A 13,905-nucleotide genomic window follows, 5' to 3' on the forward strand; every position below is an offset into this window, starting at 1 on the left:
CTCAAACCTCATCACAGAGCCGGACTGACTTTTAAGGCAATGAGAGCATTCATACAAATATGATCAAAACATATTACTGTAGTCTGTATGTTTACGTTGTTTTTGTTTGTTGCTGGGTAAAATTGAACTTCTTTGAAAGTAAATAGACTGTAAACCACGTTAAGTTTTTCAAAAACCCATGAAACGTTAACTGGCGTCAATTAAACCTTTAAAATAAATAAGAAACATTAATATTATCTGAGTCTAAAAGACCCATAACTAATACATTACTACTCATTAACTTCTTCCAAAGACAGGCTAATTAAGAGGTATAATTTCTAGGCTTTGTTTGTAGGAAAACGTACCATTTTTAAAGCAATTCTTAGTTTTGTTCCATAGTAAATATGGGTGATTTGAACCATAAGTTTATAGATCCACCAGCATGGGATAAAAGCGAAATCTGGCTGAGAAACGGGTACAAAGCCTTTCTCGTGCTTGTGACATTGCTCGCTGTCAGGATAGTTAGCAATGTTCTAATATGGACGGTGGCTCCAGAGGCTCATCTCTTGGGGTTTTAATTAACAAGCTGTCTCAAAGCTGTAGAGATCCATCAAACAGTCTCTCCCCACTAGCAAACCCCCCTTCCGTCTGAACAGTCTCGCAGCCTCTTTGGCGTTACTTGAGAGTTCTCCGTGACTCCCCATTCAGCTTTGTTCCTGTATGAATTCGCTTGCTTATCGTATGTCAGATTACATCGCAGCGTAGTTCCTATGTTTGACTTTGGGTTTGTGTTCGCATGGACGGTGAGTGAGTGAGTATGTGTATGTGCCTGAAGAGGTAGAGAGGAGAATATGAGACATTTAGAGGTTTCTTTATCTTATGCACAGCCAAAGGAGCTATGATAAAACGCAGTTGCAGTTTTAAACTTCAGCTTCTACCTCATCCATACACTCACCTACATCACTTGCACAACTGGATGTGAACGTCCCCCTACGGAAAAGACAGGGGCGAGTTCAGGGTCAACAGAGAGCGCTGTCCATGGTCCTATTCAGAGGTGCCTGGGTGCTCTTATCAAATTAGACAGGACAAGTTTCAAATCGATGCCATCGCCTCTATCTGGAGACTGCCACTGGTTTACAACCTTTAACAAGCCACCCTGACAGTCAGTGCTCCAAGCGCAAATACACACCTCTGTCACGGTGATGGAGCGATCATGACCGCTAATGGACGGGGAAGAAAGGGTGAGATAACACACTAGATAACAGGTGATGGTGATCTGAATATCGTTACGAATAACGCGCATGTCCAAACTTTTTTTTTCGCCTAAAAAAATTCGAAGGCGTGAAATGAGACAATAGGCTAAATATAGATACAAGTATAATATCAAAAGGTTTTCTGTGCTCGTTTTCTTTTTTTAATTTTGAAAAATATTAATAAATATAAGTATTATATAAGTGTTTACACATACTTGTCGATCTTTCTAAACGAATATCAGCATTAAAAAAAATAAAACAATAAAAAAAATTGCATAAACAATTTGTGACATCGCATATGCAATATTTCATTTGACTCCAGTTATTTGAAAATCGAAAAAATAACATTTGTTTGATTTCAGTTTCAGTTATTGATTTCATTTCAGTTATTTTTTCCCTCCACAAGCCTAAAAAAAAAAAAAGCCTTTAAGGAAAAAACAAAATAACCAAATAGGAAACTAAATATTGCAGCAAACCAAATCAATGCATGAATTAAAATCTCACTATTATTTTATGTATTGAATTCATATGCATTTTTTTTCTTCTAGAAGGATACTTTTAATCACTGCATAAATTTGCTTTAGAGTCTGTATTTCTAATTCTCTTAAAATGAATATTGTTAAAATTGTTGCTGTGAATAGCAATTAACTAAGCTTATCCTTTAGCGTTTTTTTTTTTTTTATCATAGCATGAATCTAAAATCCGTTTCAAGTTAAAAACAAACAAAAAAACACTGTAACTATCTGATCATTTATCAGCTCTGCTTTCTTATTTATCCACAGGTTTTTTAGTTCAATATGCTACATTGCCTTCCGACTTTCAGGTCCACTCCAGAACACTGAATATGATAGGCTATATTTGAACTTATTTTTAACTCTCGTTCTTATTTTATCTTTTTCGAATGTTTCTTCCCTTCACAGTCTCACATTTGACGTCTAAGAAAAAGCGAAAAGGAAGCGCTGTTTGTCTTACTTGCACACTGGAAACCTCGTCAGTTTCTCATTCCGTGACAGATTTGCTTTAAAGGGAGTCGCCTAAAACAATAATAAAGACCTATTGTTCTCGAGCTGACTTAAAAGACTATCTGGGCACATTTTAGACGCCTTCGCCCAGGTATAACAGACCTCGTCACGTACACATCATTCCCATCAAAAGTTATGCTATCAGCTCTCGTTGAATCTGGGTGGCGTTTTTCATCCTGGATGCTGATTCAGACAGAGACATAAAAGAACAGGTAGTCGAATGGAAGGACACAGCGGTTTGAAGCAGTGACGGTTGTCAGGGAGATGAGAGAGAGAGAGAGAGAGAGAGAGAGAGAGAGAGAGAGAGAACACCACACTCTAAAAGCGTGAGAGACAGCACTGAATTTAAGAGAGATAGAGACGGCCTAAACGCGAATGTGCAGCCACGAATCGGCAGCCAATTAATGGATATTGCCCATGCATCCATTTTATCACCCCATATACGTGAGATATAGATCACACCTTCACACTCATACACTCTCCTCGGTCTACCTTGTTGCCTGTCAGGCTGTTTTTAACGGCAGTCCGTCAGACGGGCACCTCTGTGGCCTCGCTAATTTGGGTTCATTGGATGGCAATAACTTAATTTAGAGCCTCATCTTTTGGGGCGTTTCTTAATGAGGATGCGCTGTGCAATAACGCGCCGGTTATTCAGGTGGGAGCAACCAGCACCGCGCACCAATGTGTTTAGCCTCCAAGGAACCCGTTAAGCTTGATGAGACTCATCTATAATGCGTGATTGAATACCAGGGTACTATAAGCTTCTGACGAGACAGAACCCCGCGCAACTGACTCTCAGTCCTGACTGAAGAGGCCTTCAGCCGTTCCTCCAACCTCACATCACAGAATCAAGTGGAGAGTGGCGCATAATAAGAGTTTTAAGGCACTGTTGTCTGGTTTCATTGAAAAGGCCTCTTGTTGTTTAGAGAGGATCAGGTTTTATCGTGTCCTAACCCTGGGTCGCTGGATATCACGGTGACCCGCTTGGCACCCATATGTGGGAATTCCATCTCTAGCTGTAAAATGACAGGTTGTAACGCTCCGAGCGCTCCGGTTACTTATGTGACCTTAACCAAGTGATTTAAGTCCAGGTCTTCTGGCCCTTGCTCTTAAAGCCCCCCATTAAGAACTGAGTGGCGAAAAATGTTTTTAGACAAGTGTGGGACTACAAGACATATAGTGCAGTTGAATAACTGTCCGCTTAGTTTTCAAACCTCAAAAAATAAACCTTAAAAACTCTGGCAACTGTTAAATGGGCAAAATGTGCATGTTTCTATGCTAATAACATTATTATTATTATACTAGACTGCTGCTACTAGTAGTATTCATTTATAATTATTTTGTTAACTCTACACACAAACCTTTTAAATATCAGGTCAAACATATGAAAACAATGAAATAATAATAATAATAATAATCATGAAAACACTACAACAACGAATAAATTATTAAAATAAATTAAAAAAAAAAAAAAAAGATTCGTGTCATGTTTAATTTGCCCACAAAAATATCACTGTATTATGCTGGCGTTAGTATAATATATTAGATTAAACTTTGAAAAATATTAGCTTTATGCGAATATGCGATGCCCTACAGGGGGGGAAAAGTTTTTTTTTTTTTTTTTTTTCTTTCATTCGTTGTCCTGTTTTATGACACATAATATCTTTGACGAGAATTTATCTTTACATAAAAGTGTATTCAGAGCTAATAATTGTTTTGATGCCTTATCGCCATTCCCTTTCATCACATAAACTGAATTCAGGACATTATATTCTCTGACCTACGCTGAAATCAGTTTATGCGGGCGCCTACTCATATTGTTGAATTCCAAAGTCCGTTTATCATTGTCCAAGCAAGAGCAGGCAATATTTATCCAGAAAAATATCCCTCTTTTATTGTATTTATTATTATTTTCCTTACGGATTTGTCGGCATGTTAAATTAAGCACCTGGGATCCCAAGAAGTGAGACTACTACAATTATTTTCAAAATGCAATAATTCGAGCAAGTGTTTCCAAAACACCGCATAGCAACACAGAACAAATTCAATCTTTGTGTTTTTGTCTGCTCTTGCATATCATGACATCCTCACATAACTTAATGAAAGTTGCATTCCCTTTTCCCGTTAAGAAAGAGTGTGATCCATTTTGTACACCGTGCTCCACTCAATTTCACACACACTTTGTCTATCTACAAATATCAGAATCCAAGACAGAAGGGGGAAGACAGAAACCTGAAAGAAATCATTAAAAGCCAAGACTCTGCCAGCAGCAGCTGTCCAGTACTGTGTGGCGTGATCACCCCTAAACATCTCCCACTCTCATGACACATTAACGGAGCTCTTTCGCTCGAGAAAGCGTAACTTCAGGGAGCCAAGGTGCGCGTGTGGGTGGGTGTGAAAGGGTGTGTGGGCTATGTGTGTTATATGAACTAATAACAATCAATCAATCAAAAAAAGGACAGTGAGGGAGGCAGATGATAGATAGATAGATAGATAGATAGATAGATAGATAGATAGATAGATAGATAGATAGATAGATAGATAGATAGATAGATAGATAGATAGATAGATAGATAGATAGTCTCTATTTTGAATTGGTAAAAAGAGTGAGAATTTGAGAGCGAGTTGAAAAAAAAAAACTATTATTTGAGTTTTTTCTTTTCTTTCTTTTTCAGGACACAATAAAACATTGATTGTTGCAGTTTGCTGACCCGTAAAATTTGGGGGCTAGATTTCCCTTCAGAACCGAGCATATAATTATGCAAATAGAGATCTGACAGCGATCTGGTGAAGTACTCCCGAAGACAAGGGCCTGGAGGAGTGACAGTCCAGCTTCAGCAAGTGCTCGACTCTTTGAGAATAGTTCATATTTGGCGGCGCATGAGAGTATGGGAGGAGACGAAAGCGCGTGTGACAAAACGCGGATAAAATTGAAATATCAATCAAGGACGTCATAGACTTCAAATGCGACGTTATTTTTTGCAGTTAAGTGTGACTCTTGTGGAAGGGAGTGTGATGACAAAAAGTGTTCAGGATGAAATGAACACCTTGCCATAGTGTTTAAAGTATGAGAATTCTAAGGTGAGACAAGTTTTACAACACTTTAGTCTTTACAAATTTAAACTGTGTTAAAATAATTAGGCAACATCACAAAATTAGTTAAAAGTTTTTTTTTTTTTTTTTTTTTTGGAAATTGTAATTGTATATTTGGCTTGGATTTATCACTTCTGCTATAAGCACAGCGTCTCCATGCTTGTTCAGAAGTTTAGGCTAATTATTTTACCCAGTTATGTTTAATGTAATTATCGCACCCTATAGCCTAATGGCGCTTAAATTACTGAAATATGCTACTTAAAAAAATAATTTCATACAACATATAACTTGAATAAACTTCTTTTTAAAATTTATTTCTGAATTGCAAGACGAGGTGACTTTTTTGTGGGGGAAAAAATATATTTGGTGTAACTGGAATTCTTGCGAAAGAAATTATCATATATCATATATATATATATATATATATATATATATATATATATATATATATATATATATATATATATATGTGTGTGTGTGAAATATATATTCATATGTGAAAACCTTTCCCCAAAACTCAATGTGGCGTAACAAAACATGCAAGAAGCCATTTTGTTGTCATGTTATAAGAAAAAAAACACCCCTTTGTACACGACTGAGTCAAAGCCATTACATTTGTTTAAAAACAAATCACATATTTTGACATTTTTATTTTTGTAAAAAGTACCATGAAACGTTCTTTACGTTTACACCACTTGTAATAGTCTTTAAATATATATTTTAATATATATATCTATATAGTAAAAGATATAAAAGTTTTTTTATACCATTTCTTTGAAGTATGAAACGAACCGCGCATTTAATCTCTAAAGATTTCTCCTTCTATCCTTATTTTTCGTTGATCTATAGCCTACAGAAACTGAAAGCAGACCTGCAAACATTGAACTTTTTTGTTTCCTGAGGATAATTAATCATCAAATCATTTAACAGCATGGCATTCGGCTTATTTATTTTCGCAGTACAGTTGTCAGTTTTGAGTCAGCATTACTGCTTTGTTGTGACTGTACCTCTCTTATGCCATAATTTCCGCGGGTTTCATGAGTTAAGGTCTAAAACAAGCAGTTGGAACATTAAAAAAAAAAACAAAAAAAAAAAACTAGGTGCTATAGACATGGCTTCATCCGATACTTCTCTGTCTTTGACTGACACTTATTTTGGTTAACATTGGTCTCATTGTAAAGGCCTGGGCTCGATCTAGACACAAATATCAGCTTTCGTGATAGAGTTCCACAGCTGATACGTGAGAAGAGCGAGTCATTCTCCGAGCAGGCTCACCTTCCCTGGGAACAGAGCTGAGAGGAGAGCCGCTGGAGCAACAGGCTTTATCGGGCTCCGAGGATCTTTCCCCCGTCAGGTTGAACTTTAACCCGACAACTTCTTGGGTTGAAAGTGATGCCTTTACGATCATTACGTTGTAAATAAGAGTACCCTGTGCATTGGTGTCTTTAAGTGCAAAGTGAGATATGTCTATCAAACCGCTAGCAAAGGTGCAGGTTATTCTGCATGCTTGTTTTATGCAGTAAAAAAAAAAAAAAAAAAAAAAAAAAAAAAAAGAAATAGATAAAAATGAAACATTTCATTAGTGTAACAATCAAAATCAAAGATCGCCAAGCATAATTTTATAAAGAATTTTATTTAATTACAGCATGTATGGAGATCATTGTTACACTCAAATGATATGGAAACGAAGTAATCAGGGCACAAAACTGCCATCAATTCAAAGACGAAAGTCTAACATATTTTAACGATTTATGAAAAGTGAAGTTAAAGTAGCTATGATCATGTTTTAATGTAATGCATTCCCATCGAAAGCGAATTAAAAAAAAAAAAAAAACTTCTTAAAACAATTTCACTTGTGGAGCAAACAGCACAATTCTTCAGACTCAGAGTGACTAGAATGTTTCAATAAAACGTAGAATCTCGTCGATTAAAATATTAATGTTTAAAATGAGTCCTAATTTACAAACCAATTAGGTTTTCGATTTGGTTTAAGGCTGCACTTTACGCGAGTGACATTCACATATGGCTTGTCAGTCTACGCTTGGAAAATAAAATAAAATGAAAGATGAACTTTGTGTGTGTATTTCTAAGGCAACAATATTGGGATCATTTTAACTAGACAGTATAAGCAACTTGCAGTTGATCGGTGGCATCTAATGAATATTTGCAGGTATATTAAAAGTTTAATTCTTTGTAAAAATAGTTTCAAAACATGAAAGCATGTGGGGACTTGCATTTCTATGTTGTAGTTACATCTCTGTTTTGGATAAAAATAATATATGAAATATGCATAAAGCACTATTTACATTACTTCAGCAATCTGAACTTAAAAATTCTATTTCTAAAAAGTAATGAGACCAGAGAGGCCTTTTACTGAGAGTTTCAATTTCAAGCTAAAGCAGAGTGATCTGTTGACATGCCTGAGCGACATATCTTTAAGCCTCTGCTAATACCACATTGTCCAGAAGACAATGTTTCTTGTCTTGGCTGAGACAGTAACATAACATATGCTTTAGCAAAGGATGACAACGAGGTGTTAAAACAGTCCGAATAGTCATGGACTCTGCAAAAAGGGCAGGTTACATCGGCAAACATCTTAAGGAATGGCTTCTGTACTTTAGATAGCATTAAATCTTCCTGATCCTGACACATAGGAAGATATTCCCAGACTGACATATCTGCTCCGTTAATGGGAGATATTCCTCATGCTCGCACAAGGTTTTAAGGGATTTAAAAACAGAGGAGGATTCTTTAAATCTGTCATGCTGTCAATGGCTTACTTCATTGTGTTCATTCTTAATCTAGTCTTAAGATAGCCATTGAATAGATGTGTGAGTCTGCAAGTTGCTTTTTTCTGTTAAAGTGTTATAAGTTTGAAGCAAACAACCCGTAAGCCTTTAGCATCTGATATACAAAGTTCCTAAGCGCTCCAGTATTTTAAATGCAAGCAAGACCCCGGTCAAAAAGAAACGACGGGGGGAAATCAAAGAGAGATACAAAGACTTCGTAAGGCAGGCACTAGGACCTGCCAGACATGTGTGTGCAGGTGCTTCCCAGGCATTAGCTCAGTTCAGGACAATGTCAGGATAATTAGAGGTGCATCAAGAGGCGGTGTGCGGCGCCGCCTGTCAGCCTTAATCTGGCCACCGATAGGCCACCACCAAATCCACACAGCGGCCCACAGGAGGCACAAGCAGTGAAGCCATATTGCTTTGACAGTTGCACTCATCCAGAAGTAATGCAAAACGCTATTCTGATGTATACAGGCTGACCCTGAACTCCTCAGAGTTATACAATACACTGGGAGGAGGGCTTCAAGGAGGAATATCTTTCATAAAAAGAACAGTGGAGAAAAGCAACTAAGAGGTTGACAAAGCTGGGCTCTGGGTTGGGATCTGTGAGCCCTCTATAAGTCTTCATGTTTTGTACGGTGGGAGCTGCGTGTGGTGACCGGGCTGGAGGAGGACTCATCCTCCTGGTCCTTAAGAGCATTGCTGAAGAACTTGAAGATGGAGTGGAAGCTATTCCATGATGTTAACTCGTGCTTCTCGGTACCTGCAAAACACAGAACATCAGGGTGGATGTGGAAAACATACAGACATAACAGTGTTTATAATCACATTTATATTTTAAAGAGATAGTCCACACAAAAACGAAAACTCTGTCATCACTTACTAATGCTATCTCACGACCATTTCGTATGTATTTTATGAGGTGACTAATTCGTATGAATTCGTACGACCTTATTCGTATGAATTCGTATAATTTGTCTAAATCCCAGTGACGGGTAGGTTTAGGGGCGGGGTTTGGGGTAGGTCATCCGTATGAATTCATACGAATTTGTCAACTCGTAAAATACGTACGATTTAGCAAAAAACATGAATTCGTACGAGTGAGGACATATGATATTGTATGAATTAGCCACCTCTTAGCATACGTATGAATTGCCGTGAGCTCTGGTTGCATTTACTCACTTTGTATGACTTTATTTCTTCTCCTTAACACAAAAGAAGATTTTGAAATCTAACCCTAACCATTCTTTGTACACTGTCAGAAAGTACCCTCAAGGGACAACTTTGTACCCCAAATAGGTGCATATTAGTACCTAAACTAGAACCCTTACTCCTATGAACCTTTTAGGGGTCAAAAAGTTGCCCTTTTAAGGGTCTGCCTCAGTGACAAGCTGTTGTACCCATAAAGGTGGAATTTTTGCACACTTTTTAAGACATTTAAGAAAAATATCTCCTTTAATGTTCTGCCTAAGAAAGGAAGTCATTCAGGTTTGGAATGAGATGAGGGTGAGTAAATGATGACAGAATTTTTGGCCGAACTAAACCTTTAACACTTCCTACTGAGGTCTCTAGGGCACTTAGATTAAGAGAGTGATATGTGAGGACCGTTCATACTCTAAATAGTTTAGTACGTCTGTTGCCAAGCAAAAACTTTGGACTCGGTGTCGTGTGCTATGTGTTCTGACACAACGTTTTCCATCTATTAAGATACTGTGCACTTAAGGACAATGGATGGAATGGCCACTATCCATGGAAGATTAAATTTTCTCTCTCTTGACTTCGATACACCTATCAGTTAATCCACAAAACGGCTCAGTTTTCCCTCTGTGGCAGCAGGTTAAAGAATTCCCATGTTTGGGTCATTGGATCCAGGTGAAGTGACATGCACACCTTAAGTCCTCATCAGACCTTTCAAAGTCCCACAAGAGCCTTTCACAGCCCTCATAATGAAGCACTCTCAGACAGGTAGCGCCTGGCGCGGAAGCACCAAAGAAGTACATTTGGTCTGTTTATTTATTGTGCTATTTGTGAGAAATGTTGAATAGAACTTCGGCTAGATTAATTCCACTTTGAACCATTCACAATGTACGTAGCTTAAAGCGTTCGACTGCCTTGATATACGTCTGCATCAGTTTGTGTGGAACAAAGAGGATCAGATTGATGTGCTTTTCCCCCTCAATCACGATTTTCATTCTTTTCCCTCCGCATTGCAACTGGTGCATGAACTTGCCCGGAGGGATCCAATTAAAGACCAACTTTAAGGCCCATGCCAAAAGTGTACTCAGATGGCCATGATATTGACCTCCATGTTTATTACATTGACCCCTGTCTGGGCAGTATTGATGAAGATAGCTGTGGTGAGATGGGAAAGAGGTGTGTGTGTGTGTGTATCAGAACGGTCGAGTCTTTCTAGCTCGGCCAATGATCAGTGCCTCAGGTCAAGTTTACCAAGCTGACGATCAACGAGTCGATACCTGCTGCCCAAACAATCTCTTTAGTGGTGTAGGTCCTGGCACAACACCATTCTAGAGGAGAGGACATTGCCTCCACTGCTCTTATTTATAATTCATACCCAATTTGGAGCACACAGCCTTTACTTTCCCTTCACTTCCAGGCCCCCTCACCTTTCCCAACTAACCTTTTTATTTGTCTCTCTTTCTCTGTTTTTTTTTTGCAGGACCAATTAATGGCGAAGGGTTCACTTTTTGTTACCTTGAACCTGTGGTGAACCCCTGATCGACGAGAGCGTCTCATGCTGATCCCAGCCACGGGGTCAGCCACAGTGCGTCTCCGAGCAGATATGCAAATGCGGCAAGCCCCCGTGGCGACCCTGCGGGAGCTCCGCCCCTGCCGGCGACATCACCTTTGATGAGGGTTCACAAGCATGCCTCACTAATGACCCTTTATTACTCTACCTTGCCATCTCTTAATTGCCAAGATGTGTTGAGTGTAATCAATAGTGTATGTGTGCCGCGGCATCACGGTTACGTCATTGGCTCGGATAGACACACAAAGAATGGGGAAGAGGACAGCCGTGCCTGGCTAGCCCACAAATTAAATGAATGCCATTTAAAGAGGTGGCCATTGATTAAATGTCATCTTTCAATAAAGAGAGCAATGTCTAGCGCATAGAAGTAGGAAAAGTCTCTTGTTCTGGTTTTCCCTTAGTTTTTTGTTTTTCTTTCACAGGCTTTTCTGTTCGTATGGGGGATTTTTTCTTTTTCTTGAGTTCTTAAAAGTAAGAGGAACAAGGCTTATAATTTCTTTCATGTCTTATAAATAACGGCACGCTACTATTCAAAATCCATTAATATGCAATTGGGAAATAGATTATTAAAGCAATGACAAAACTTTTATGCTGCAATTACAATACATGGAAATTATGACAACAGAATAACTTAATTACATAAAATTCTTTGATATATTTTCTATCATAACATGGTAACACTTTATTTTAGGGCTTTTTAACTAGTTGCTTATTCACATGCATATTGCTAGAATGTTAGCTGTTTATTAGTACTTATTAAGTACATATTAATGCCTTATTCTACATGACCTTATTCTGCATTCTTAATCCTACCCAATACCTAAACATAACAACTACCTTACTAACTATTAATAAGAAGTCGTAGACAGTTAATAGTGAATATGTGTTCCCTATACTAAAGTGTTACCGATAAAATTTTATTAATCAGTTTTTCAGTTGTCGAATTACATTTTATTTACCAAAATGCATTGGCTAGTAAATAAATATTTTTGCATGTTTTAGATTTAAAATGAACAATTATATTTATATATTTTAAAACAACTAATTTATACAGTCAAACCAAACATTATTCAGACATTTTTTATATTTTTGATATATTTTTACTAGTGGGTTTCACTATAGTTCATTTATGTAAGTGAGGATAGCAAAATAAAGTAAACTGTGACATCTTATACCCAAAAACTCTTCATACAGTGGACTACCAGTAAAACTGATAACAATTTGGAACCAAAAATTATTCAGACACTTTGACCTGACCATGTTTTGCTTAAGTGTTATCTAACATAATTAAGATGATTTTTTTTCTGACAGAGTTTTGTTTAGTTCCTGAACCGAAATTCATCTTTGACAGTGGCATAGAAAATACATCCTAACAGACAATACTATACATTCACATATCACATAACAAAACACACACAACTCTGAGATCTAACTCCATTTTTTTAAACTATAGTGAATAAACTGTATTATTGAATTAAATGTTCAAGGTGTCTGAATAGATTTGGGTTTGACTGTATATTTTTTTTGCTGTGCTTTCTGTGAGCATCATAATTATGAATTCTACATGTGTAATTGTGCAATTAGAGAAAGAGTTGCACCTTTTGAACTAGTTTCAGTGTAAACTCTCCTGCAGGCAGGCTGTCACCCACACGACCCTGACATCCCTCACAACATACTCATGCCTACAAAAATGCTCATGTATACACACTCTATGTTATGATATCCTCATCTTTAACAATGCACCTCACAGTATGAGCACAAACACACCGGCGCTCACACCAGGCCACTGTTACTTCATACGACTCCATTTGACCACTGCATTTGTAATAATGAAGCTTCATATTTCACTACCCCGTTAAGACGTCTTCCAGATGCAGATCCAAATCTTTATAATGAACCATTACATGATTCAGCTGGATACCTTTGAGGGTAATTTAGTAGTTCTTTGATCTCACTGTGACAAATAGTGTTTGAAACAGTGTCCCAGTGACAAGCATACACACTCTCTCTCTCTCTCTCTCTCTCTCTCTCTCCTTTACACACACACATACTCAGACACACACAAACACAAGCACTCTTTCAACATTCATGTCAACAATAAATCAAGGAAGACAGGCTTTAGCTATCGGCAATTCCTTTTTCTCCCCTCACCAAAAGCGTTACAAATGGTAATCGTGTGTGATGGTAAAATGCTCATGAGTGAACGATGCTCGAGTGAATGAGCAGTCAAAGCACCGCCGCGAGTAACACTCGGAGAGAGTAAAAAGTATCAAAGTGTGCTGATTGTAATTGGTCTCCATCTGTAGCGTGGCATTCAATCGCGCCTCCTAATTGATTGAGCACAACTGGCATATTCTATTTATTTGTCAAAATTATTTGATTTCATTGCCAGACATTTTACGTGTTGTAATTACACAGTTGTTGAAAAATTACAGTATCTGATATTCTAGTAATTAAAATATTTCAACCTCTAATTGTTTTAGCGTGATTGTTTGCAGCTATGGTAGCTTTATGTGTGTGTGTGTGTGTGTGTGTGTGTGTGTCTTCCTTATATACATGCACATCAGCACAATTGTATCCTTGACTTGTTCAACACACAGTGTGCTTATACTTTTACTCCAAACTAGAATGAACTAGTCAGAGTAACACAAGCAGGGCGAAACTATACTTTGCACGAGGCTGGAGAGTCTATTTGCTACCTGTGTCCCTGTTGGCATAAGGGTTAGATTTCCAGTCCCAATGCTCTCTGATATTTGTTTGCTCTATGCTCTAGCGGTTTGGCGGTTTCGCCATGCATGCCTGAACATCTGAGAGGCGATCTGAGAGAGTCGGCTCGAGGACAAACGAGGCCAGAACAGGTGTCAACGTTCTAGCACGCCGTGTTAACGTGGCTCTCCGTGATGGAGACGCTACGATTCGTGACACAACTAATTAAATCTAAATATACTCTATAGCCAACCCCCACCCATCATTCCCCCAACGCATAAACCCGCTGCCCT

General features: G+C 38.0%; 1 protein-coding gene across 4 annotated transcripts in view; it reads right to left on the reverse strand.

Moving 5' to 3' along the window:
- Nucleotides 1–6,961: 6,961 nt before the first annotated feature.
- fam172a (family with sequence similarity 172 member A) overlaps nucleotides 6,962–13,905 on the reverse strand; it is a 209,896-nt gene continuing 202,952 nt past the window's right edge. For 3 of the 4 annotated variants that reach the window (XM_048189169.1, XM_048189172.1, XM_048189171.1), the window contains exon 11: nucleotides 6,962–8,902. In XM_048189169.1, the coding sequence (XP_048045126.1) occupies nucleotides 8,754–8,902 (149 nt within the window). In that variant the 3' untranslated portion in view covers nucleotides 6,962–8,753. The remainder of the gene's footprint in view (nucleotides 8,903–13,905) is intronic. The other variant, XM_048189173.1, reaches the window with a different exon arrangement.

The sequence above is a fragment of the Megalobrama amblycephala genome, linkage group LG4 (genome assembly GCF_018812025.1).
Source record: "Megalobrama amblycephala isolate DHTTF-2021 linkage group LG4, ASM1881202v1, whole genome shotgun sequence".
Taxonomy (NCBI): domain Eukaryota; kingdom Metazoa; phylum Chordata; class Actinopteri; order Cypriniformes; family Xenocyprididae; genus Megalobrama; species Megalobrama amblycephala.